This window comes from Pochonia chlamydosporia, chromosome 3 (genome assembly GCF_001653235.2).
Source record: "Pochonia chlamydosporia 170 chromosome 3, whole genome shotgun sequence".
NCBI lineage: Eukaryota > Fungi > Ascomycota > Sordariomycetes > Hypocreales > Clavicipitaceae > Pochonia > Pochonia chlamydosporia.
Genome location: NC_035792.1, coordinates 3,186,781 through 3,210,451, shown reverse-complemented (window position 1 = coordinate 3,210,451; position 23,671 = coordinate 3,186,781). Strand labels below are relative to the sequence as shown.

Here is a 23,671-nt window from a genome sequence, read left to right as displayed (position 1 = left end):
TTGACAAAGTGGATTAATCCAATGTAATGCAATAAAAAACAATTAACCCAGAACAAATAGACCACAGTTAGAGCAGGGGCATGTTCCGAATGACTGCCCCAAGGGTATCTAGTTTTACAGTGACATAGACTCTTATGCCATAATCCAAGTTCGAGCGAGAGTCGCCGAACCTGTTTATCGCAAGAAATTCGAAATGATGTTGCGCCAAGGACTTGGTTCTCAAGATGGCTGGGTTCACAGCGTCGTAGTAGACATTGGAATCACGTACCACCCATGTCTTGGTCGACTTCTATCGGTTCTGGAAGATGTTGCTGATCCATGTTGTGAATCTTGGTCATATGACGCTTCCAATTGTCCTTGCGAGGGAATGCCTTGCCTCCGGCCTTGGAGTAGTCGCACTCTGGAAAAGCGCAATGGAACTTCTTTTTCTTCTCGTGTCGGTCATTGATATGCCGTTGCAAGTGCGTTTTCGTTCCGAAACCTTTGCCGCAGTTCTTGTATGGGCATTTGTGTTCCTTGATGTGATAACGCTGATGGTGCCTAGCATTTCAAGTTAGTCTCTCTGCCATTTCAGTTGACCGGTGCCATTTATCATGTTGCCCCCACTTACTTGAGCTTGTGTGGCTGGTCGAATACTTGGCTGCAGCCAGGCTCGTTGCATCGGTATAGTCCAGTTCTTGGAGAAGCAAGTCCAGGAGGTTGCGGTGAAGCGCTGTTGCGGATTTCAGAACTATTCATTGAACCTGGCGAAGGGCTGTCGAATTGTGTCGAAGGTGTATTTTCGGTGGATGGCCCGGTCGAGTGCGGCCCGTGGTATTGAGTCGACCCGTCCGAGGTATAGCTGTGATGTCGGCCATTGTCCGGGATCATGGATGGACTCAGGTGATCGTGGCTATGCACGTCCACCATTGGCACATCAATTTCATCCGCTTCTTGCAACCCCTGAACAGCGTTTTGATTCGTTGGAGTGGAAGACTGAGCGGTTTGAACGGCGTCGGAGGGCGATAGCGCCATCGTTGGTGGGGGTGTAAATGTTGAGAATTGTTCTTGCTCGCCCGCGTCACTCGAGGAGGAAGGCCCTGGAGAGGACCCGTACGACGAAGCGTGCAGTTGATGCTCGGTCCTATGCCACACTTCGGACTCTGTCGAAGCCGGCATAATGTCCATTGGGTTCACAGTTCCAGGAGCCGGAAAGGTCGGCGGTGAGGGCGACGCCTTGAATGCTCTGTCGGAAGGCGGTGATTGAGGCGGGGTCTGAATAGTTGGCTGTGGAGGAGACACGGACGATTCTTGTTCTGATGGTTCTGCGAGCTCCGGAACAGGGGGCGGTGGCATTGACGTCGCTGTAGGAGAGAGTTCGGTTGGAGAGTCAGTTGGATGACCTGTGGTGATTATTTGACCAAGCTCGGTGCCCGAATATGCTTGTGACGACGCAGCTCGATCTTCGCTAGACAGCACCGATGCAAGCGAGTTTTCGCGGCCACTAGGACGACGGAACATCTGCTTTATATTGTGCTTGAACGAGCTGCCTCGAGATAATGTTCGTGCGGATTCAAGAGGCTCTTCGGTCGTCACCATGCCAAACGCCTCGGAGGGTATGGAAGGACTGTAATAATCGGCACTGGTGCCCTTGAGAACCCCGGGGTTATCATCCTGTGTCGCTGCCGGGGTATTCTCAAAATAATATGGAAATGGGGTTGGGTCTGCTTCGTCGTCGTTTGAGAAACGGTTGTCCGAACTATGCTCGCCTTGTCCCTGACTGAATGTGTCGTTGGTTTCTGTGGAAAACTGCCTCGATGGGCCAAACTTTCCATCCGGCTGCGGCGCGCCGCCGTCACGGGACGTCCAAGTAAACTCCTTGTTCTGAACATCACCAAAATCGCCGCGCGCGAGGTCACCATCATGCTTGAATGAGTCTGTCGATGATAGACGACGATGGGAGTTGGGATCTGGGCCGACCGGGCCGCTGGGTGGTCCTTGAACACCAGCTGCCTCGGTATCGAGCTTGGGACGTTGGGCTCGTCTTCGACGTTTGATGCGATGAATAACGACGGGGTAAAGACAAAAAGCCAGCAGCAAGATGGCGACGACGACGCCAACAACTGTTCCCGCTATGGCTCCATGGCTCATTTCCCGCTTGAAAACAGCTGCCCGGGCGGGCTCGGTGCCGCCCGTCATGGCAGCTCTCAAATTCAAACGCAAAATATGTCGCAATTCGTGGGCAGCACGAGCAATTACAGCAACGAAGCGTGGTCGAGACGTATTCACCGTTGTGATGTCGCCATCCATTACTTGCTTGGTATACTCCGTACTCGATCCAGAGGTCCCGTCCAAGTGGGCCAAGACACTGGGTGCAGTAGTCGCCGTCTCAAGAGCCAAGGCTGTCTGGTCTGTCTGTCAATGATCGGGAGGCCGCCGGCGATGGAGGTTTCGGGTAAAGACCCGAAGGGGGCCGACTGAGCAACTGCGCAGCACGCAGCGATAACTTTGAGCGGGCGATTTGTCGACAACGTCAGAAATTCATCTTGGTTAGTAGTGCATGAGTGAAGGTGAGAGGAAGAAATGCGAAGTAAAATGAAAAGCGTAATGAATGAGTGGTGCTGCCGGTACGTCCTGGTGGGCACTGCCCGGCAGGATGATTTGGAGGCTGGAAGTCCAGCACCAGGGTCTTGGGGGTCTGACCTGACCTGATCGACCTCGGGCTCGGGCTCGACCAACTGTTCAAACTTGGTGGTGCGTGGAATGGCTGGCAGGTGCGCAGAAAGTGCAAGCAGGAGCGAGTCAAGGTGCAATTGAGTCCAGTACAGGAGCAAGCACGAGGCAGGTGCGGTCTGTATTGCAGCACGGAATCGATGTCTCGTTACATTCTTGCCCGCCCACACCGCACATGTTGAATATTATATTCCATTCTTACTCTCAAAGTACGTCGTGCTCACACAACACGTCACTATTGCAATCTACAATTGCTGACCAGGAGTGGAACAAACTTCCATGTTTGGAACATTCAAACCAATACTGGATCCACGCGGGCTGCCGCCAGCGTTGAAACCGCTCGTCACCAACGATGACCAGACCTTCCAACGCTGCACTGCCCCGCTTAAGTGCAGCCAAGTTCAACGGGTCTCGTTGCTTCCTTGATACCGAACCAAGCTCCCAACAACCATCAAGAATGGGAATAGACCGTTTCTTGCAAAGTCCACCCCTCAGAACAAGGTGACTTGTGGCGTCAAAGCCAAAGCAGGGTCGGAAACTGATCTTGAGTTGGCTGGCGCAGCATCCGCCTTCGAGTATCACAAGCCGCAGTCCTCACCCTCCAGCCGCAATTGTGGATATGTCAGTGACATTTGTGTGAGCATCTGGAAACCGAAACATTTTGCAGCTGCTTTCTCATTTTTCTGCAGTTGTCATCCCCCAATGACGCAGTGATACCAGCTACGTGGTGATTGATATTGACACACAGCAACCGACATGGCAAAGCCACTCCTCGTGAGGCCTTGGATTGCATACCAGCACGATTGATTGTGAATATTGGTACCAAGCACCAGTTGACTGGCACCTGTGGTTGGTTGCCTCCGGATGTATCTGGTGTTTGCTGGTTCCCCATGGAGTCGCTGCAGTTGACCACAACCTGCGCCATCATCACCAACAAGCCCTCCGGCGCTAATGGAGATCAGCTCGCTCGACGACCCAGCCAGTTGACGACTCCTCGCCTTGCAAACTTGACGTATTCTTGCTACTGCTAGTTGACCAGCCAATGTAGCAAGTTCGGCACAAATCAGCTTTCCTCATTTCATCCCCGTACGTGCAAATGCCTGCATTCTCAGCAGATCCCATCCAACCACTCACTACCCGCGACCTCGATTGATATTGCCAACACGTGCGATCCTACTCTTCATCTGGATTGACGCTTATTTGAAGATCATCATGGCCATATAGTTTCTTTTTCTTGTTGGCCGCTCTTGGGGGAAGAAATGAGCTTTGTGGCTCAATCTTGGCGCGTGGGCGAATACATGCAATCAATACGAAGTCTACACTACTTCGAAGGAGCAAAACCTCTGCGTCTGGCAGGGCTGTTGCAACCTAGCCGATGCTACGCATCTTCCGTGCATCTTCTGCTTACCGAAAGCCGCCCACCAGCCGCGTCATCTAGCCTTCTGGACAACTGAAATCTGCCTTGTTCAACTCTAAGTACTTCCCTTAGGGAATATGCCCTATGGAGACGACTCTTGGTATGCCAATGTGCATCATCGAAGTACATCACTTCTGTCAGTTTTGGCCAATCAAGTAATGATCAAAGCAATCTATCATCTCTGCTCCTTGAGCTCTAATTCCATAATCTAGTAAAAGAGATAAACCTCTATGAAATTGATGAACACAAAACGCTTTGCGATCTATCAAGGTATATAGTACAGTTGAGACAAAATACTCCAAGTTACGCACACTCACGTTGCCTAACTATTCGCAACCCTTCATAACCAATCGAACAAAAAGGTGATCAACTAGTAACAAACCACAACCTTACATTACAGATGCGCGGTGGTTTTGTATCGTCACAATTCGATTCTGTGATAGTGTGTCATCCCAAACTTGTGACAGGTAGTTGCTTCGGAGGTATCGGCCATTCTTTCGAGGAATATACGCCATTGCCTTGCGCATCATGATGATTTCTCCTTGGCGTGCTCTTGTGATAGCAACATTCAACCTTTTTGGGTCATCCATGAACCCTGCCGTCGTTGTTCTGACCATGTCTAGAAAAACAACGTCGGCTTCATTCCCTTGCGCTTTATCCACTGTCAAAACTTGCACTCTGCTTTGCCATGACTCTGGCCAACGTTTCACCGCCGCATGATACTCCTTTACCGCAGTGCTGTAAGGAGTTGCAATCATGATTGCGCCGCCTGTCTCTCGATCTCTGAGATCGCGGAAACCTTCGTCCTGCAGCAAGTTTTCTACTTGCGAGAGAACCCATCCATGGTGTACCGGGTTCCAGTAACTTTCTCGGCGTTTGTCTTCACTGCTGGATTCCATGTTGACAATGATTCGGTTTTCACCTAGGTAACGTCCATTATTCAGTTTCTGGAGATACTTGGTCAAATGAGCCACACTTTCGGGGTATCTCGAGGCGTCAGTGTAACCTGAAATCATTTTCCCCTCGTAGAACATTGCAGATGGCAGCCGGTGGAGGTTCCCGAATGCTCGCTTGTTGATAAGTAACCTGCTATTGATGGCGTCCACATGATCTGCTCTCGCCATGGTGCTCAGTTGCAGTTGCTGAGCAAATGGGTTGAACCTGAGCCCGATCTGTTTCCCTGTTTCTCTGGCGTCTCTCACAAAAGGCTGTGTCTGTTTCACATCACCCGTGAATATCCAAGCCTTGGGGGTAAAATATGCCAATGGAATGAGGGTGGTGAGTTCTCTAGCATGAGATGCTTCGTCAACGAATATAATGTCTGGCTGAAAGAACTTGGAGAATCTTCCACTGGCGGCGACAGGCGTGGTTGCAACGAAATCAGTCCGTGTCAAAACTGCGTGGTAGAGCCTGGAGACGTGGCTTCTTATATGCTTCCAATCAGTAGTAGCCAAGGCTACACCACCGTCCAACTTTCCCAGAAGCTTCTGCAGACCCGCGAACATGTCTTTGTTTTCCTCAAAATACTCCCAAGCTGCCTCGTCTAAAGTTGGCACAGCATTGGAGTTTCTTGACAAAGTGGTGTGTTTCGCAAGTCCGGCTATCACGAGGAACCTATGGGTAAAATCTGGTACAACGGAATTGTCTTGCTTTGCAGTTGCTCCTGAAGCGTTCAGCTTAGCACTCTCTCGCATCTCGAGTGGCCAGCCATGCATACGCACGATCCGAAGTTTGACTCCAGCTCTGTGACATAGCGAATAGTATCTCTTAGCTGCATCGTCGACAGCCTTGTTGATATCGACTAGGAACAAAATCGGGGCTCTCCTTTTTCTTCGTTTTTGCGCCATTGAACATTGTATCAAGCCTGCGAGTATCATATTCCACTCTGTCTTTCCAGACCCCGGACAACCATTAACGAAGTAAAGTCCGTTTGGTATTTGTTGAAGTCCATTCAATGCTCGCAGATGATCTTCATTGAAGGCGTTGTATCGTTGAAGAATTTCTGTCGGAACGCCATATTTTGCTAAATTTGGATTGTTTAGCTGCGGGAAATCTTTGTGAAGGTCGTAAAAGTCTTTCCAGCTCGAGTGAAAGTTTTGAATCATATGAAACGCTCGTTGAGACTTCATCGTAGGACCTTTATCTTTGAGCTTCTTCTCGTTAACGAAGTACCGAAGAGCATCTAGCTCAGCTTCGAAAGTGACAGACATAACGTCCCACTCAATGGTCAGCAACTGGCAGTCACTCTCTCGAAGGGCTATTTCGGTGACATCAGTTCCAGAGCCTATTCGAATTGCTGACATTAAGTCCAATTCTACATTGTCTCCAGCAGAGTTTATCCAGGATCGAGGCACATCAACTTTGAAGGCTGCGAAGACACTGATCCTGGGGTGTTGCATTGTCTCAACTGATTCAAACGGGTTCGGAATTCTTGTAGCTGGCAAATGCACAAGTGAGTACTCGTCGCCCATTCTCTTGACAGTTGACACCATATCGATTCGGAACCGATCTGTAGTTGTTGGAAACCCTTTCATATCCAAGCTTTCGGGAGTCTGAACTAGAAGCAACCATGGTTTAGTGAATGCTGTTGTCAGATTATCTAAGGGTGCGATCACCCAGGACCTAAACTGCTGTTGCCTTTCGTTTAAATCTTGAAGAAGACGCTGTTCGTTGTAAAGTTCAATTTCTGTGCCATTTTCATGACGAAAAATAAACTCGTCTTGAATGGGAAACGTGTGGAGAGGTATCAGTGCCTGAGATGCGGTGAGTTAGTAACGAGGCGCCAGGGTCAGCTTGCCAACAACTCACGGTGTCTGGGATTGTCTGAGATGACAGAAGGTTTTCAGCCTCTGAGAGAGTCAGTGTCATTATAACAGGCGGCTTTGGTGTAGGTCCAGAAAGCAGTTCAGCAGTGTCTTGTTCAGACTCTGCTTTCCACGACCGTACTAGGGCAAGGCCGAAAGGAGAGGAGATTTCAGGAAAACAGCAGACAGTTATTGCAAACCGTGGCTATATTGATAGGTGGATGGATAAAGAGTCAGAATGGTGATGAGAAAGAAGCGGAAGACAATACGGGGGGGAGGCATTTAAACAGAAAGCTCGATGCGTAGGTTCCTGCCTGCCAAGTGGCAGCCAGCCGGCAACACCAACTGCTAATTACTTGCCAGCTGCCGCACATAAGAATATTTTCCATTTCAGGAATTCTGGTTCCGAAGAACTTGTGAAGTAATTTTCAACAGTTTGTGTGTTCATTTTATTCTGCCTCCGTGTTTCTTGACTCCGCTTCCTCTAGTACTACTGACTGACGAACCGATAGAAAATGGGATAAGAAACTTTACAGCATGTAAACTACTTACCTAGGTAGGCATTCAGCTTAATCTAGGCTCGATAGATGTATTTGGTCATGGCGTTACGCAAATGTGCAAAAAAAAAAGAGTCTCTTCAACCGCCGGAGTTGTGTGAGGCGGAGTTGGATGTGCTTTGGATGTGTGGTCTTGCAATTCACAGTGACACGGATTAGACAATTAATAGAGAATTGAAGTATAGAGATTTCTAGGATAGCTTCGTCAACAGACTTCTCCATTGCGGCTCGTAGCTACATCACAGTGTGCTCTTCTGAATTCACGATAGCGGCATCTATTACATTTGTTTACGTAGACCACATCACCTTGCATCAATGACTTGAATATCTCCGTTGAATACCGTACCAAGTTCGATTGCTCCGTCTCTCCGACAACTCAGGTGAGATCCATAAAGTCGGTCGGATTGTTGATATGCCACTGAGCACCAAGCTCGTCCTCCCCAGTGAGATCTATGGTGTGGTTCATTATGTCTTGCAAATCCGAATCAGAACTACCAGTATCTGAGACTTCTGCATCAATCATCACCACGTCATCCGCAGAAGGCTGATATGGTGAAATGTCGTCTTGTTCCAAGAGCCACTTCTCCAAATGCCGATATAAAAATTTGACACAGCTAGGAGGGAATGCGTTTCCTATCTGTGACTTTATACTCTTTGCCATTCCTCGAAATTTATGGTAATTTGGGAACCCTTGCAGACAAGCGAATTCTCGCAGCGTATAGCGTCGCGTCCCATCCGGATAATAAAAGTCTCCCATTCCAGTTCGTATGGTTCCCAACAATGTGTCAAAGCTCAAAGGGCGTTTTCGCACTTGAAACAGGCTCCTGGCTGTTAGATTGTGTAAACTATCATCCACTAGCAGGCTGCCAAGCGCCTGTCTGATCGTAGTATATGGACGCAAACCGCCTTCGCCATTCTCTGAATGCGTCGGCGGCGGAAAATCCGGTAGTCGTTCACCAGGACCAGCGGCAATTACGATAAGTCGTTTGCGTGTTTGGGGCAAGCCCCAGGTACAGAGTGATACGATTCTCCATCTCACCGAATAGCCAAGCTGTGTGAGATCTCCAATAAGCGTGTGGAAGTACGGGCGATGTCGATCATGGAGTACCCCATATGTCTGCTCGATGGTCACCAATCTGGGACGGAGCCTTTTCACAAGACTGGAGCAGCTGAATTGTGCAAATTTGTTATCGTCATCGTGGGCGGACGGTCTTGTATGTGCCGGTGAGAAGTATTGGCATGGCGGGGATATATGAAGTACATCTACTCGAATCGATGAGTCGTTTGTTTCTCGCATGAATTTGTCAATTGGTCCTTTGTAGAGTTCGGTCTCTGGAAAGTTGAGCGAGTATGTTTCCCAAACCTTTGGTGACTTATCAATAGCGTGAGATACCCGAAAGCCAGCGGTTTGCGCTCCTCTTGAAACACCTCCTGCCCCCGAGAAGGCATCAAAGAATGTGTATTTCTGATTGCGCGCTCGAAATTGGCGACCTGGCTGATGTGATATGTCGCTGATATCAATAGCATTAGTATCTTGGCTTTGACCAGGAATCCAACAACCTCCCCTAACACGACCCCCTCGCCATCTGTTGCATAAAAGTTCTTCTGGGACAAAGTACCGGCGCTCATTCACTTCAGCAGCCGTTATTCGCTCGAAGGTCTCTTCCTCAATGTTGGCTGCAGAGCGATTCTCAAGAAAGAATATTGTCCATTTCCATCGACAGACGATATTACCTCTCTGACGAATATGGTGATTCCGGACCCGGCGCTTGCCTCTGGTGGGACGATGCAAAGCAGAATGCTCTGGAAATGTGGCGTTTGTAAATATTAGATTTCGCTTTCGGACAACAAATTCTTCTGTTACATCGACCAATAATGGGAAATCATCAGGGGTTCGTCCGTCTTCTCGACGAAAGTGCAGCATCATGCACACTTCGTTGACTTTTTTGGGGAGACGCCCCGACATATTTCGTGTCCTGGTAAATGGAACGCCTCGAAATTTTCTTCCAGATACTGTGTTTCGAGAAACATGCTTCACTTGTATAAAGTCGACTCGATGATCGCCCAGTCTAGTATTTTTTACCTCAATAACATCTCCGAGTTGGAAGTTGCGTTGAGAAGTTAGCCGGGCTTGTTGCGCCGTATTCCCGTGGACTTGTTGCCGTTGAGAAGAATCAACGTGATTAATCCAGTTTGTGATGTTAACACCAACAACTTGTACTGTCTCTTCGTCCTCGTGGCCCAGTGTGCAAGAAGAAGCCGGGCTCGTGCTGCGGCCATTTCGGGACGGGCCTTCTATTTGTACCCCAGAGAGAAGTGCCATTACCACTGCGGCTGTTGGGGAGCATTTGTCGAAAATATGATCAACTTAGGTAGCAGAGGCATACGATGTTGAAACGAGGCTGGTTCGAGCGAACAGGGACGTCTCATTCGGAAGCGTAATTCATCTGTGACACTTTCGTACTTACAAATGAGAGATACAAATTGAATCAAATGCACTCAGCTCGAAGGACATGTCAAGGAGGAATAGAAAGCGTAGGTCTAGGTGAAGTTTGTCATGTCGGGGATGCAAGCACTCTGCGCCTTGCAACGATGCGGGTGAGGAAGTTGTGAGCAGGTCCTGAGTGTGCATCGTAAACCGTTTGCTCTTTGCAGTATGAATCATGAATCGGGGCCATTAGTTAAAGAGATGAGAGCTCGAATTCACAATGCTTTCATTCTGGAAGAAGAGCAAAGTTCAATGTTGCCATATGATATATATGTACCAAAGCGCACTTCGTTGTGGTGGCCAAAGCCGGCCAGGCTCAACCCGCATAGTGAATGGAGTTCGTTTCGCACATTCTTCCGATATGTGTATGCGCTGACTTCGCTTTACGGCATCTAATTTCTTTTCCTTACCTTTTTTTTTTAAGCGTTACTTGGCGAAATCTGTGAGCAGAAGAATAGATAGCACGAGTGAAGTTATATAGAAAGTGCATCCAAATCGGTGTTTCTCATACTCCTAGACTCAGCTGGAGACTGGACATCTGGGCTCTGAGTGTGCTGAGTTGTCACGGCAGGTGCGATGCGCACGGACCACGGCTGTAGTTGCCGGGCCGGTTGAACACAGGCACCTGGAGCGGATATTTATTAAGCTCCAGACCACTTGAGGCAAAGTTCAACTGGGTCCACTTCCACCATCACACGCGCGCCAAGAAGTATGAGCACTCAACGCGTGTGTGGGCAAAGAAAAAAGTGCACCATACATCAGCTTGACAAAGACAGCTAGACATCATCTCCTTGCTTGATGCCGCCAAGTTTCGAGGCATCATCGACTTCACCAAACCCACACGACGGCCTAAACAAGTCATTCCCACGATCATTCCTCTGTACCGATAGACTGGCGAAATTTGAAGCGGATCATTCCTCTACCTCGTTCCTCATCCGACTTTCGTTGATACCTGGGGGCTCTGGTCAGGAGCAAGGCCAGAAAGCACCCGCATCGTCTACCCAGCCTTGAAGTCCCAACCTTCGCGAACGATTGGCATAGGTACATCACTTCGATTCGGGCGCATCGTTTAATTTACAGGAATATTATTCTACCTACGAGCCTGGACAGCTGGTCACCTGATAGCTAGCCAGGTAGATGGAGATGGGCACCAGACTCCAACGCCAACATGTCGGAACTTAATGAGGAGCTGGCAAAATGGTATGAGGAATTTCAAAAGCTGCCGCCTGATTGTCACCTACTGTGTCCGAAAGTCGACTCCAATGATCACGAGGATTACAAAAGGCTCGACGACGACCCGGACTCGACAATTACTATAGAGGAAAAGAAGCAACGTATCGAGAACGGTAATTGCCGCATCGAGATCACCTATTGGAACAGCCTAATTTTTGGCTTTGATAAAAGTGATGCCGGAAAATGGCTCGAAGAGTTTAAGGACAGACTTGAAGATGGCCTTAAAAACTGCTCCGAATGTGTTCTCAATTGGCACATGGAACGGCAGGTCTATCTCCAAAAATTTTCCGAGTACGTTTACAACCTCTGTCCTCTAGAACTAACACCCTCTGACACAATCACAGAAAGTGGAACGAACAGGTTATCGAACACATCGAACAAATGCTGGATCGAATCGACGTCGCAAGAATTACATGCAACCTCACCTGGGCCAAGGAATACATTGGCAAGATTGAAGACAGTGGCGCAGTCTTCAAAAAGACCCAATTTGGGCAACATTTGTCGGTAGTTCTCATTGCTGTTTACGAAGCACTCTGCTGCATGCCATATATGAGGAATCCCGATCAACGCACACTCTTTCAGTACGTGTTTATGCGACTACAGGGCAAAAACTACCTCAAGCTGGGGACTAAAAATCCGCTTCCTGGCATGACTTTCTTCTTGTTTGACCAAAAAAATGATGATCGACGGCGATGGGCACAAGAGAATTGGAAATTCATCGACTCAAAGTCAATGACGGAGGCCCAATTTGATTGGGCGGTAAGCGATGGATTGACCAACGCCATAGATGATATCGCTAGGATCCAGGTTACACCCTCCCTGTCGAGTGAAGAGCGATTGGTGATTGAGCGTTTCTGGGAAGGATTTGAGATTATTTTGACTAAGCTGCCAGAGAACTTGAGCCACAGCCGTTTGCGCAGTCTGGAGTTGCGCCAAGGCTCCAGTATTTACGACTTGCTGTTCCGTCACATCCAGAGCTGTTTCTCCGAAGGGATACTGGTTGTTGCGATTCGCGTACTGACCATTTTCTTGAAGGATTACTCCAAAGCCTTATGGGACGTGGTCGGTGATGCCCGGCCCAACGTAATTGCTGATCTAATCTTTGCGAGCCCCGTGTACCATACTCTGCTCCGTCAATCTCTGGATGATTGTTGGAGTGGGTTCAGCATGGATTCGGATGTTGTGCCCTTTCCGACATCTTGGATTCAGCCCTGGCTGATGTCCTTGAATCGGGATCGTAGGTATGACGCCTGTGAGGTTATTATGCATACGTTGTTTGAGACGTTGGCAAAGGACCCATCTATTGGGGAACCTGGGCAATCCGCGTGTATTCGCGCTGGGTTTGATGCCATGAACTTCACCATGAAAACCTTCTTGGATCCGAATACTCAGATTGCATCCGGCACGACTCATCTATACGCGGGCGGCGCCTTTAACCTCATCGTAAAGTACAAAGATGTCATATTGGGAAATCTGCGGCCACCGCGTGAATCTCGCGAAGGTTGGACAACATTCAAAGTCTCTGACGCCGCCATGTCCGTTATACAGGCTGCCATGAGATTAGACATGAAAATGTTTTCAGAGGAGTTCCAAGCCATTCACAACAACAAGCAACTTCAATCGGCAATAATTCGGAAATCACAAGTGTTTTGGGAAGGCATTGTAGAATTATTTGATTCCTCAGGGGATCAAGTGACATTGGCGAAGGACGTCCTGGTGTCCCTTGCTTCTCTGATTTCGGTGGAACAGATTCGGCCGCGCAAGACCGTCAACAAACTGAATGAGTCCAGTGAACGATTCAACGCATCCCTCAACACCATCGCTGATGTGTTGGCAAGGATTTTGGGTCGAATCTCTGAGGTGGATGCGACTGACCTGAATCTCCTATTTGCAGACCGTTTACCATTCCAAGTTATCGTCGGACTGTCTGTTCACGACAATTCTGACCTGGCTGAAGGATCAGCCGAGATTCTCAAAAGCTGGACAGGTGAATTATCGCGAAGCGGCGCTTTAGAACACATGTCTCAACTACACCCGGAGCAAACCCTCTCTTCCATCGTTTGGACGCTGGAGAAAATATTGCGGCCGCCGTTTCCTTGGGGGCCTATCCGACCATTACTCAATATGAGCAGGGATGTTCTCAGAGGACTCTCCGACCCAACATCGGGAGTTCTCAGAACTAAGACGCTAAACTCAAAGTCCGCTGCTGTAGTGCTGCGTTGGTGGAATGAGCAGTGGCGATTCGTTTCGAAGTCTTGTCTCAACATAGAATCCTGGTCATTTTGTATTCCAAATGCCATCATGACTGAGTTCTGCCGAGAAATCATGGAGCTGGCGGAGGCTCTTATTGCAGAAGATGGCCTGCTCACCTCGGCCACCGCTTTGGGCAAGAGCGAACAAGATGTGATGCCGATCATTCTTGGGCCGGCCAAGGACAACTTCAGGGGGATGGAGAACATGATTCGGCTGAAGGATAGATGGTTGGTTGATGTGACAGTTCGCGTTCTCTGCAAGATCTTGACACGGCTGAGGGAAAACAAACTGGAAATTAATGAAGCATCCCGAAAACTCATCACAGACGCCTGCATCCCTACTGGAACCACCGGAAAGTATCTTCGCTCTACAAATTTGAACGACCAGCAACGTGCCGAATTGCTCCAAGCTCTGGGCCATGATGAAGAGGTTCAGACAATTCAAGTGAGACCAGCTACTAGCATTGCAGATCGGACGACAACTTTGAACAAAGAAAAGTTGAAAAAGCAGAGCAAGCTAGATGCTTGGTCCATGTCAGCACCGCCTGGGACTTCTCCTTCAGATTCATCGAAGCCGAGAAGAACGAATAGGGACGATGTATTGGATCTCAGTAGGTCTGCAGATAGTCCAATTCTGAAACACCTCGCAGCACAGCAAGCAAGGGCTAAAGCCAAGGGGCCCGACATGAAGGCGATTTCGGCATTAAAGGAGAGCAGGCAGAGAGAAAAGGCGGAGAAGGCCAAGAGAGACGCTGAAGCCATTGCGAGGGCGAAGAAGATTCGCGGAGAAACCATTCCAAGCGAGGGGTCTGGAATCCACAGCATGGGGCTAGCAGGCAGAAGTGAGATCATGGTCAACAGCTCTGATGAGGAATCAGACGATGATAGCGCCGACTCTGATTCTGATGGACAGCTTGCAAGTCTGAGTACGGGTGGTCAGAAAGGTCTTGACGAGCACGAGAAACGTCGGCAGCAGGCTTTGCGAGATCGACTTCGTAGACCAGTCAAGAAGATACGGCAACAGCGTTCAGTAAAGGAAATGAGAGCGCGATTGATCCCTCCAATGGACAGACTTCATAACACTATTCTGGCATGGGATATTTTCCACCAAGGCAACGACCCACCTAATGGGCCAACTGCCTCCGAGGTTGCAACCAAGTATCCGGACCCCAGATCATATCAGGGAACTTTCTTTCCTTTGCTGGCTTCTGAAGCTTGGCGGTCATTTGTCACGGCAAAGGATGAGATAACAGCTCAACCTTTCGGCATGAAGCTGGCGAGCAGAGCAAGCGTGGATAGTTATCTGGAAGTGGCATTCACACTACCAGTTGTTCAAAATCGTGACAGAGGCGTATCAGAGGGAGATATTCTGTTGGTATCTGAAGCCCAAGATCCACTCAGCACCCCGGCTTCAAGACACTGTCTCGCCAGAGTGCATCGAATCACCTACAAAAAGGACCTCATTGAAATCACCTATCGAGTGGCATCGCGAAATAACCCCCTTTCGACCTTGTTAATGCCCGGCTCCACTGTTCACGGGGTCAAGATTACAAATATGACAACGATCGAACGAGAATATGCAGCACTAGAAAGTCTACAGTATTACGACCTCATGGATGAAATATTGAAAGCTGAACCGTCACCGATTCTTCGATACGGTGACGAGAAGATTTCAAATGCCATGCAAAACTGGACTCTTAATCACGGTCAAGCGGTAGCAGTTCTTGGGGCTCAGGACAATGACGGGTTCACGCTTATTCAAGGACCACCTGGAACAGGCAAGACGAAGACGATTACCGCAATGGTTGGTTCCCTTTTGTCAGAACAGCTTGCCCAGGTGTCGAATGGTGTCCCTGTCGGCGCTCCACTGCGACCTTTGGCTAGTTCTGTACCCATAACCCAGGGTCGGTCTAAGAAACTTCTAGTTTGTGCTCCCAGTAACGCGGCTGTTGACGAATTAGTCCTTCGTCTCAAGAACGGCGTTAAGACAGCTACTGGGAAGACAAAGCCTATCAATGTGCTTCGACTTGGTAGAAGTGATGCTATCAATGCTGCCGTGAAGGACGTTACCCTCGACGAGCTGGTCCGGGTTCGGATGGAAGGCGATAATACCAAGGACAAGGCCAAGGCGGAGAGAGACAAACTCCACGAAGATGCGGCCAAGATCAAGGAAGAGCTTACGGAAATCAGACAACTTCTTGACGAGGCACGAGCTCAGGACAACCGCATTACACAGAATACCCTGTCCAGAAAATTTGATGAACTCAAACGGCAGCAAATGAATATCGGCAAACAGATCGATGCAAACAAAGATAGTGGCAATTCTCTGGCACGAGAGATGGAAATGCGTCGAAGACAAGTTCAGCAGGAAATTCTGAACTCAGCGCATGTGCTTTGTGCAACGCTCAGTGGAAGTGGCCATGAAATGTTTCGCAACTTGGATGTTGAGTTTGAAACCGTCATCATTGATGAGGCTGCCCAGTGTGTTGAACTCAGCGCTCTGATTCCACTCAAGTACGGATGCTGTAAGTGCATTCTGGTTGGTGATCCCAAGCAGCTTCCCCCGACTGTCTTGTCCCAGTCTGCCGCAAGGTTTGGCTACGATCAAAGTTTGTTTGTGAGAATGCAGCAGAACCATCCCAAGTCGGTTCATCTACTCGATATGCAGTATCGAATGCATCCAGAAATTAGCAGGTTTCCGAGCAAAGAGTTTTACGAAGGTCAACTCCAAGACGGGCAGGATATGATGCAACTGCGACAACAACCCTGGCACCAGAGCACTCTCCTCGGCCCTTACCGATTTTTCGATGTGGAGGGTGTACAGTCGAAAGGTAGAAAGGGTCAGTCATTGGTCAACACCAGAGAATTGGATGTGGCCATGGAAATCTACGACCGTTTCAGGAGAGAGTACAAGCAGTGTGATCTAACCGGCAAGATTGGTATCATTACACCTTACAAGGCCCAGTTGTTTGAGCTACGCAACCGCTTTACCAGCCGATATGGCGATAACATTACCGACATCATCGAGTTCAATACGACGGATGCTTTCCAAGGTCGCGAATGCGAAATTATCATCTTTTCTTGTGTGCGAGCGAGCTCCACGGGAGGCATTGGTTTCATGACGGATATTCGTCGTATGAACGTTGGTTTGACACGCGCTAAATCCTCACTATGGATTTTGGGAGATTCCAGAGCACTAGTTCAGGGTGAGTTTTGGAAGAAGCTGATTGAAGACGCCAAATCCAGAGACCGCTACACCAAGGGCGATATACTCCGAATGTTTCGGCAGCCTTTGGAAAAGGCAAACCCTTCGACATACGCCACCCCTCGAGTGGATTTTCCCCAGGATATTGAGATGTCAGACGTCCCGCCGGCAAACGCTGCAATGAGTGATATGGATACCACATTGGGGTCATTCACGCCAAATCGAAACGCAACAGCCTCTCCAGCCCTCAGCGATGGAGCTAGATCTCGGCAGAGCCTAGATCTCGGCCCACCGAATGTTGTTCCACGCGGAGCTGGTCCTCCCGTTATTCATACCTCCGAATCACAAGCTGCTGAAACAAAAAAGCGAGCACTCGACGGACCAGAGTCGGCGCAGCAGGCGGCGAAGAGAGTATGTGGCAGACCAACAGCATTTAAGGCAGAAAACAACCAATCACAGACTTCTAACATCTTAGCAGATTGCCAGCACGCAACGAGGCGGTCTGATGGGCAAGTTCGGACAGAAGCCCATCAAACAGACTCGACCGCCTGTACCCAAAGACCCTTCAGCAATGTCGGTCCTTGGAATGGTTCCCCCAGAGCGGCCCCCCGCGCAGCCGTCGACGAACTCGATGGTGACAGCGATGAATCAAGCACCGAGTGGATCGATGTCGACTGCGGGTCAATCTAGCAACTCAATGGCTTCCTCAAAGGTGCGTAACTAACTTGATGTTACTGGAGGAAGTCTTTAAACAGTCATTAACCACTGCGACACAGGCTATGAACAAGCCTATACCGACGGGGCCTCGAAAGAAGGCAAAACCAAGCCTGTTTATGCCCAAAAAGCGGTAATTTTGATCAAGATGGGGTGCACCTGGGCTGCCTTTCAGACCAAGTGGGATGATGCATTAGCATTGCGATGGCGCATAGCATAGACAGATGGGAGCATTAACTCGGCGTTCTATTTTTTTTATTTTTGTTTTTGCTCTTTCTCTTTTCTTAGATTCGTTGAACGGCCATACTGGATGGCACAAAATATTAATTGTTGGATTGAGCAACCGGGGACGTGGATGGCATCGGTTGACCCTTGGACATATTCAACGTTTTGAAGGGGTTGGGAAACATGGATGGCAGATCAACTCGTGAAGGTGGCTTATGCGGTTGCATTGCGGTGAAGTACGAATGTTTGAGAGCCGTTTGGTATATTTGCTCTACTCGTTCCCTTTCGTGATCCTCACAGCTTTGGAGAGGTGGAATAACCTCCCTTGGGTCATATTAGTGTCAAAGGGACATTGAATCCTCCAGTGGCGGCCAAATCGTGGGGAGTAAGAAAGGATTGTCTCAGTCGATAGTAACGGTGGCCCGTGTCTCAGACGGCCACCGTGGAGAGACGGAGGTTGGTATTAGGGAGATACTACAGGCCACTATTTCAGATTCTTTACCAAATTGTTGAGGCTAAGGCTGAGCTGGTAATGGTCAGAAGATTGTTTTCGGGATGTTATCAAACAACAAAGCCCAAAAACATGGGCATCAAACTTGGTATGCAAGCGCGCATTACAGCGTCCGGCAGACACGGGGCTGGGGTTGCAATGGATGGTTGAAGGGTAATACAACCGTAGCTCACCATGACGATGAAAAGCCACCAAATTTTAGAGACTCTTCACCGATGGGGTCCTTCTCCGTGGCGGCGACTTTCCCCAGGGGAATATACACATTTTCACGCCGTTGGTGGCTGCAAGAAACCTTGTAAAATGATTTGATGATGTCAGACCAGAATGCCCAGCTGCATTTACCCATCTGTTGTGCATATGTCTGTGTGGTCGGTACCCCATGCGGTGGCCGGCATTCCGTGATACATGAGATCAATGCCCATGGGACATGACGAACCCTGTCAAAGAGCTGAGACTGAACACGGCGGGTCTCTCAAGACAATTGACCAGGACGAAAAGTGTTGTGGTTCTTCTGGGACAAGGAAGACTAGCTGGCCAACACCTGTCATCTTCCCCTTATTGCATCGTTGTACGGGCTATTTTTCATACCCCAAGTTCAGGAGATGACCCATAGTATGTGGAGGCAGAAACGAAACCAAACGAAGCTGGTTGGTAGTCACCGTCGAAAATGGTGATGGAGCGATATCCATCATTGCCGATCATCGTCGTGGCGCCAGGGGTGAGAGGGCAATTCACGCAATCCGGGCGCTTGGGATTCTTGCAATGCACTCTTCAAGACCACGTTTGGCAGGTAATTGAGCTTGCAGTTACGGTAGCAGTCTTCATTTGGCGGCGCGTGTGATGGAGGGCGCAGAAAGACGGCGTTGGATTTTTGTTGGGCCATCTTTTGGTCTTGCAAGACTAGGCTTGGTCTTGGTGTTGTGCCCCTGGCTAAATGGAAATGAGCGACAGGTCAGCTTTAAAAAAAAAAAAAAAAAGTCAATGGGAAGTCGTATTGACCAGAACAAGGACCAGGGCAAGGACCAACGTTGCGGGAGGGACAGAAGAAAAACGTAATATCGCGAGCATTGAGCATGGAGAGGTTGCGGCTGCTGGTTTTGGCTGCCATTGTCTTGTCGTCACGTTCCTCCTCACATGTTAAAAGTCGCCGACGATGGATTTGGCAAAGACACATGCACGCTTCCTCTTCTCACCCTCACCCTCCGCCTCCGCCTCTGTTTCCGTTTCCGCTTCTCCAGACGGCACATATGCATACCACCAGAGCGCACAATGGTGCATGCTGCTTCCATGTCGCTTTATATGCTTACAATTATGATACTGCGCTTGTGGACTGTGGCACGCACGGAAAGGTAACGCCCACTCAGCCTGTGATTCTGGCATCGTTTTGGTGTCAAGATCACCCTCGCCCACCACTTGACTCAACAATGCCTCACCAAGCAACACCACCATGAGTGCCAGCAGGCGTACCAGCACTATGGAGCATCGTCTTCATCAGTCCATCCACCCCATGTCATCCTTTGGGGCAGAGACAACGCCTCTTGCATCGTCAAGTGGGCCGCGGCATTGGTCAACCTCATCCATCTCGACCAAATTCACCCAATCCCTGTCGTGGGCTGGAAAAGGGCTGCGGGTTCGTCACCACGCTAAGTCCAAGGTGTTTCTTTTTCCAAGCAGAAACCCAGAGGCAATTGTCTCTTCGTTGTCTACTATTGGAGCCAGAGATGCAATAATTGTTCTCGTCGCGCGGGGTCTGAGCTGATATTTGTGACAGGTGTTCGGTTGCCTCCTCCATCATGTTGATAATTCATCATCGCCATTCCAGGATCCTGACGTTGTGTTGTCACTGCTCATCATAACAAAGCAAGGGACAACGAGGTCTGGCTCCATCGTTCGACTCCATTGCCTGCCCCAGGCCAAAGAACAACTTTACTACCCATCAACTAACCACCCCCCCCCCCCCTTGGCGTGAGAAATTTAGCACTGGTCCTCGCCTGGCCTTGAACGGCCAAGGCTCAATGGCAAAGGCCAACAGCGGCTCTGTTTCATCACCAAGAGGTTCGCCATCCAGTCGCCAACTAGGACACTATCTAGGGACCCTGGTCGCATCAACCACCCTGCCGGATACCACCTCCGTTGTTAGCCTCCAATGTCGTCAAGGGTGTGACGAGCAGCAATAAACAGTTCCCCAGTGACTCGAACAAGGGTTCCATCAATTTGGACTTTGTCTTCCCCGGTTCGGGGGCCATTGGAGTTGCCGATCTCTTGCCGTCTTCTCCTTTCCAATATCTCTTAGAAGAAAGTGCTTTTATTCTTTTCCTTTCTGCCTGACGCCCGAATCTGGACCCTGCTTTCTTCCCTTCTGCATATCAGTATTCCAGTGTTGGGGTATCCATCGGGGGAGTTTTCTTTCCTTGTCATCATCTTTGCTTTTTTGCGTGGCTCCAAGGCCCCCTCTATTGAGAAGACGGCCCCCGTCAATTCTACACGTTTGACAGGCAACGTCGGTAGTCCTTGTCAGAAATTTGCTTCTGTGTAGTCTCTCCTGGGGCCACTGTCTTGGAGTTAAGACCTTGTGTCGATCCGCACCCAACCGCTCGGTTTGCTTCTGCGTCTTGAATCTACTGTGTATCCCCCAAGTGAGACACGACCATTGTCCACGCCTTGCAGCAAAGCACATATGCCTGTCTCGAGCAGCGTCCAGTCAACGATCTGAGTCCAGTTCTTGCTCAGACATCAGCCACTGTCTTGTCTCGTTTGGCTCCTCGAAAAACTCGGCCGACTCCCCGTTGCAGGCATTCAAGGGCGGGCCACCAAGGCCGGGAACTGGTATTGTTGACGAATAGCTATTTCTCTTACAGTATATTAGGTAGTGGCCATGGCTCATCCGGTCTCCCTCAACAGGAGATTCACGGCGTCATCACTAGATGACGCCGCTTCTCCTCTGTCACCTCTGGGTTCAAACCCTTTCTCCTTCCATCGTCGAAGCCACACAGGCGTGGAACAGCGTCATCGTGTCGGGAGACCAGCAGAACGCCCCAACTCAGACTTCCAGTTTCAAAACTCCCGCAGCAACCTCTATGCTGGCGACTTGCACGATACAATGTTGATGGGGGAAAGAATCCGCGCTCGTCGAGCCAGGGACGATGTGGCTGCTCTAATAGACTTCCTGAAGAATCACCCGCCTCCACCTGACAACTTCATGTCAATACCATACGATGGAGACGATGAAGATGGACGAGGACGGTGGTCCAAAATCAAGAAGATGGGGAGGAGGAGCAAGTCGATGCCCAGGCCACAGCAACACATGCGGTTACCAGATTCGGCAGTAGCTGGCGTCACCACTGGAGGGCATAGGCACATTGCCATTTCCATTCCATTAGAAGCGACTCCGTACGGGGAGGAGATGAGGTCTCAGTATCCCGTTTTCACTCACGACATGCAAATGGGAACACCAAGCAAGGAGCAGGTTCGCACATTCAGGAACGAGAAGGGTGTTGTGACCGTTTTGCGGCCCGTGACCGAGGTATATGAGTCTGATGGTGCATCGGTGATCTCGAAAGGTCGTTCTCCGTACACGAATTCCCAGGGGCACCGACCGCCTCCATTGCCGCCTCATAAGCCAACAAATAGCTTGAGCGGGCAGAACAACGATTATTACGGCATTTTGCCCTCTGGGTTTGACACGCCATTGCTTGATGATAGCTCAGCTCCATGGCACATTTCACGAACCCCTTCGAGAGGTGATGGCTCCATACGTAAACAGAATTCATCGTCAGCATTCCATCGCTCTGCCTATCCCGCCAGGGCTTCGAGTATGGCTGCCAATCCGTCTGTGAAGCATCCACCGTCAATCGATGGGTTGTTATCACCACAAGACCAAGCTGTGGGCGGGGTTAATGGTGTTCGATCAACCAGCCCTGCCCGGCACCGAGCACAGTCAGCAGGCAATAACGCGGTGCAAGAGACCATCAAAGATCCTCGGAGGCTACAACCGGAGGTGGATTATGACAGAGACGTTACCCAAGGGGCGAATCGAAATGGTAGTCAAACTCGAAACACCACATTAATTGCGGACAGTCCTTTGTTGTCTCACACGGAGGGGTCTCGTCCGACAACTGCGGGGTCGACGAGAAGCAGAAAGGATATAGTTAAGGAGAAGAAACGCCGGGACATGGAGGCAGCGAAAAGAAGCGCCAAGCTAAAAGCTCACCAGAAAAAGGACGCCCCCAGAGCCTTGCACCGACCCTCAACTGCCCATCCATCATCACAACCGTCAGCGGACGAATCAGACAAGTCACGAACCTCTCAACCGGGTCAATTAAATTTGACATTGAGTAATCTCATGGTAGTGATGGATGTCGAGCCGTGTACTGCCGAGGATAAGCATCTGCCTGTGCGCCCGAAGACAGCACCATCCAAGGCATCTCCAGAGCAGAGACCGGAGTCGCCAATACCCTCGATCACTGTTAACAGCCCGAGCATCCCAACGCCACCAACTTCTACCCAAGGGTCGCCCCCACAGAGGCACAGTGCGTCAGACCGCACGTCGTTAACCCGTCGACGGGAATGGAAGGCTATCAGGGAACAGGAGCGCAAGGCACGGGATGCAATGGCCGTGGCTAGAGCAAAGGCACAACAATTAGCGTCAGGCGGAGTGACATATGAGAAGGGGGCGGTATCTCAAGCGGATAAGGAGGTTATGCGATTGTATGAAGCGTATCGTGAACATCGTTTGCGTGATATGGAACGCCGACTCCGCAGGTTGGAACGCAACGGGGATGTATGGCTACAAGCACTAGTGCCTGTTCTGAACAATATGAACAAGACCATGGAGGCTGCGAACGAGCAACCACTGGAGGATATCAGAGACTGGGCATCTGATGGTGAAACTTCGGGGACTGCAGAAAGAATAAACAGGAATGTTCAAAAGAAGCGCCTTACACGGAGGGCAAGCTTGTCGCAGGGTAGACTTCTCGAGAAGCTGACTGGACAAAGGTATGATGACGATACATGGAGTGACAGCGTGAGCAGGAGTGATGATGCGAGCGGACTTGGAACAATTGAGCCTTTGATGAGGGAGTTGGCAGGACAGACCGTGCAATGGCAGGGAACGACGCAATCACCCGTGGTAACGAATGGTGGACAATTCCACCCTATGCGAAATTGACGAGGATGGCAAAAGTTTATTTACATTGACGGATCTTGATCGGGGCGAGCATTTTCTTTTTATCAGGATGGCAACAGTGTACCAGCCACAACCTTAGCGTGTGCGAGAACTTTTGTATGATAACTAGACTGCATGCACCAGTTGCGATATTTGGATGCAAATCTAGAAGAATTAAACGTTGTTGGATACGCGGGTGCCGCCATTGGATCAACTGGTGAGCTAAGTACTTCCTTGTGAATTGAAGGCTCATTACCTACCGACCTAGGTAGGAGGTTGGATTCCGTTTTCACCTCAAAGTGTGTGCGTTACCGGCTATACCCGTGGAGATCTTTATCCAACCTCACCGTCTTAGGTATTGTGACGAGAGACGCCCACACGGGTCATGG

The 23,671-nt window shown here is 49.7% G+C and overlaps 6 protein-coding genes across 6 annotated transcripts; 3 read left to right on the top strand and 3 right to left on the bottom strand.

Moving 5' to 3' along the window:
- Positions 1-260: 260 nt before the first annotated feature.
- On the bottom strand, positions 261-2,289 carry VFPPC_04808 (Zinc finger transcription factor ace1; the record flags this gene model as incomplete). Its single annotated transcript, XM_018284093.1, has 2 exons — positions 261-540; positions 611-2,289. 2 exons carry the CDS (start codon positions 2,287-2,289, stop codon positions 261-263), a joined length of 1,959 nt encoding a protein of 652 aa, XP_018145436.1.
- Positions 2,290-4,518: 2,229 nt separating this feature from the next.
- On the bottom strand, positions 4,519-6,997 carry VFPPC_04807 (nonsense-mediated mRNA decay protein 1; the record flags this gene model as incomplete). Its single annotated transcript, XM_018284092.1, has 2 exons — positions 4,519-6,882; positions 6,938-6,997. The coding sequence occupies 2 exons, from the start codon at positions 6,995-6,997 to the stop codon at positions 4,519-4,521; spliced, it is 2,424 nt and encodes an 807-aa protein (XP_018145435.1).
- An 869-nt stretch (positions 6,998-7,866) lies between these two features.
- On the bottom strand, positions 7,867-9,813 carry VFPPC_04806 (cytosine C5-DNA methyltransferase; the record flags this gene model as incomplete). Its single annotated transcript, XM_018284091.1, has 1 exon — positions 7,867-9,813. One exon carries the CDS (start codon positions 9,811-9,813, stop codon positions 7,867-7,869), a length of 1,947 nt encoding a protein of 648 aa, XP_018145434.1.
- Positions 9,814-11,146: 1,333 nt separating this feature from the next.
- Positions 11,147-17,519, top strand: VFPPC_04805 (tRNA-splicing endonuclease; the record flags this gene model as incomplete). The annotated part of the gene is made up of 4 exons (XM_022428417.1): positions 11,147-11,502; positions 11,556-17,079; positions 17,147-17,380; positions 17,445-17,519. 4 exons carry the CDS (start codon positions 11,147-11,149, stop codon positions 17,517-17,519), a joined length of 6,189 nt encoding a protein of 2,062 aa, XP_022284489.1.
- Positions 17,520-19,565: 2,046 nt separating this feature from the next.
- On the top strand, positions 19,566-20,087 carry VFPPC_17689 (hypothetical protein; the record flags this gene model as incomplete). Its single annotated transcript, XM_022429378.1, has 2 exons — positions 19,566-19,760; positions 19,890-20,087. The coding sequence occupies 2 exons, from the start codon at positions 19,566-19,568 to the stop codon at positions 20,085-20,087; spliced, it is 393 nt and encodes a 130-aa protein (XP_022285584.1).
- Positions 20,088-20,993: 906 nt separating this feature from the next.
- Positions 20,994-23,285, top strand: VFPPC_04804 (hypothetical protein; the record flags this gene model as incomplete). The annotated part of the gene is made up of 1 exon (XM_018284089.1): positions 20,994-23,285. The coding sequence occupies one exon, from the start codon at positions 20,994-20,996 to the stop codon at positions 23,283-23,285; it is 2,292 nt and encodes a 763-aa protein (XP_018145432.1).
- Positions 23,286-23,671: the final 386 nt, after the last annotated feature.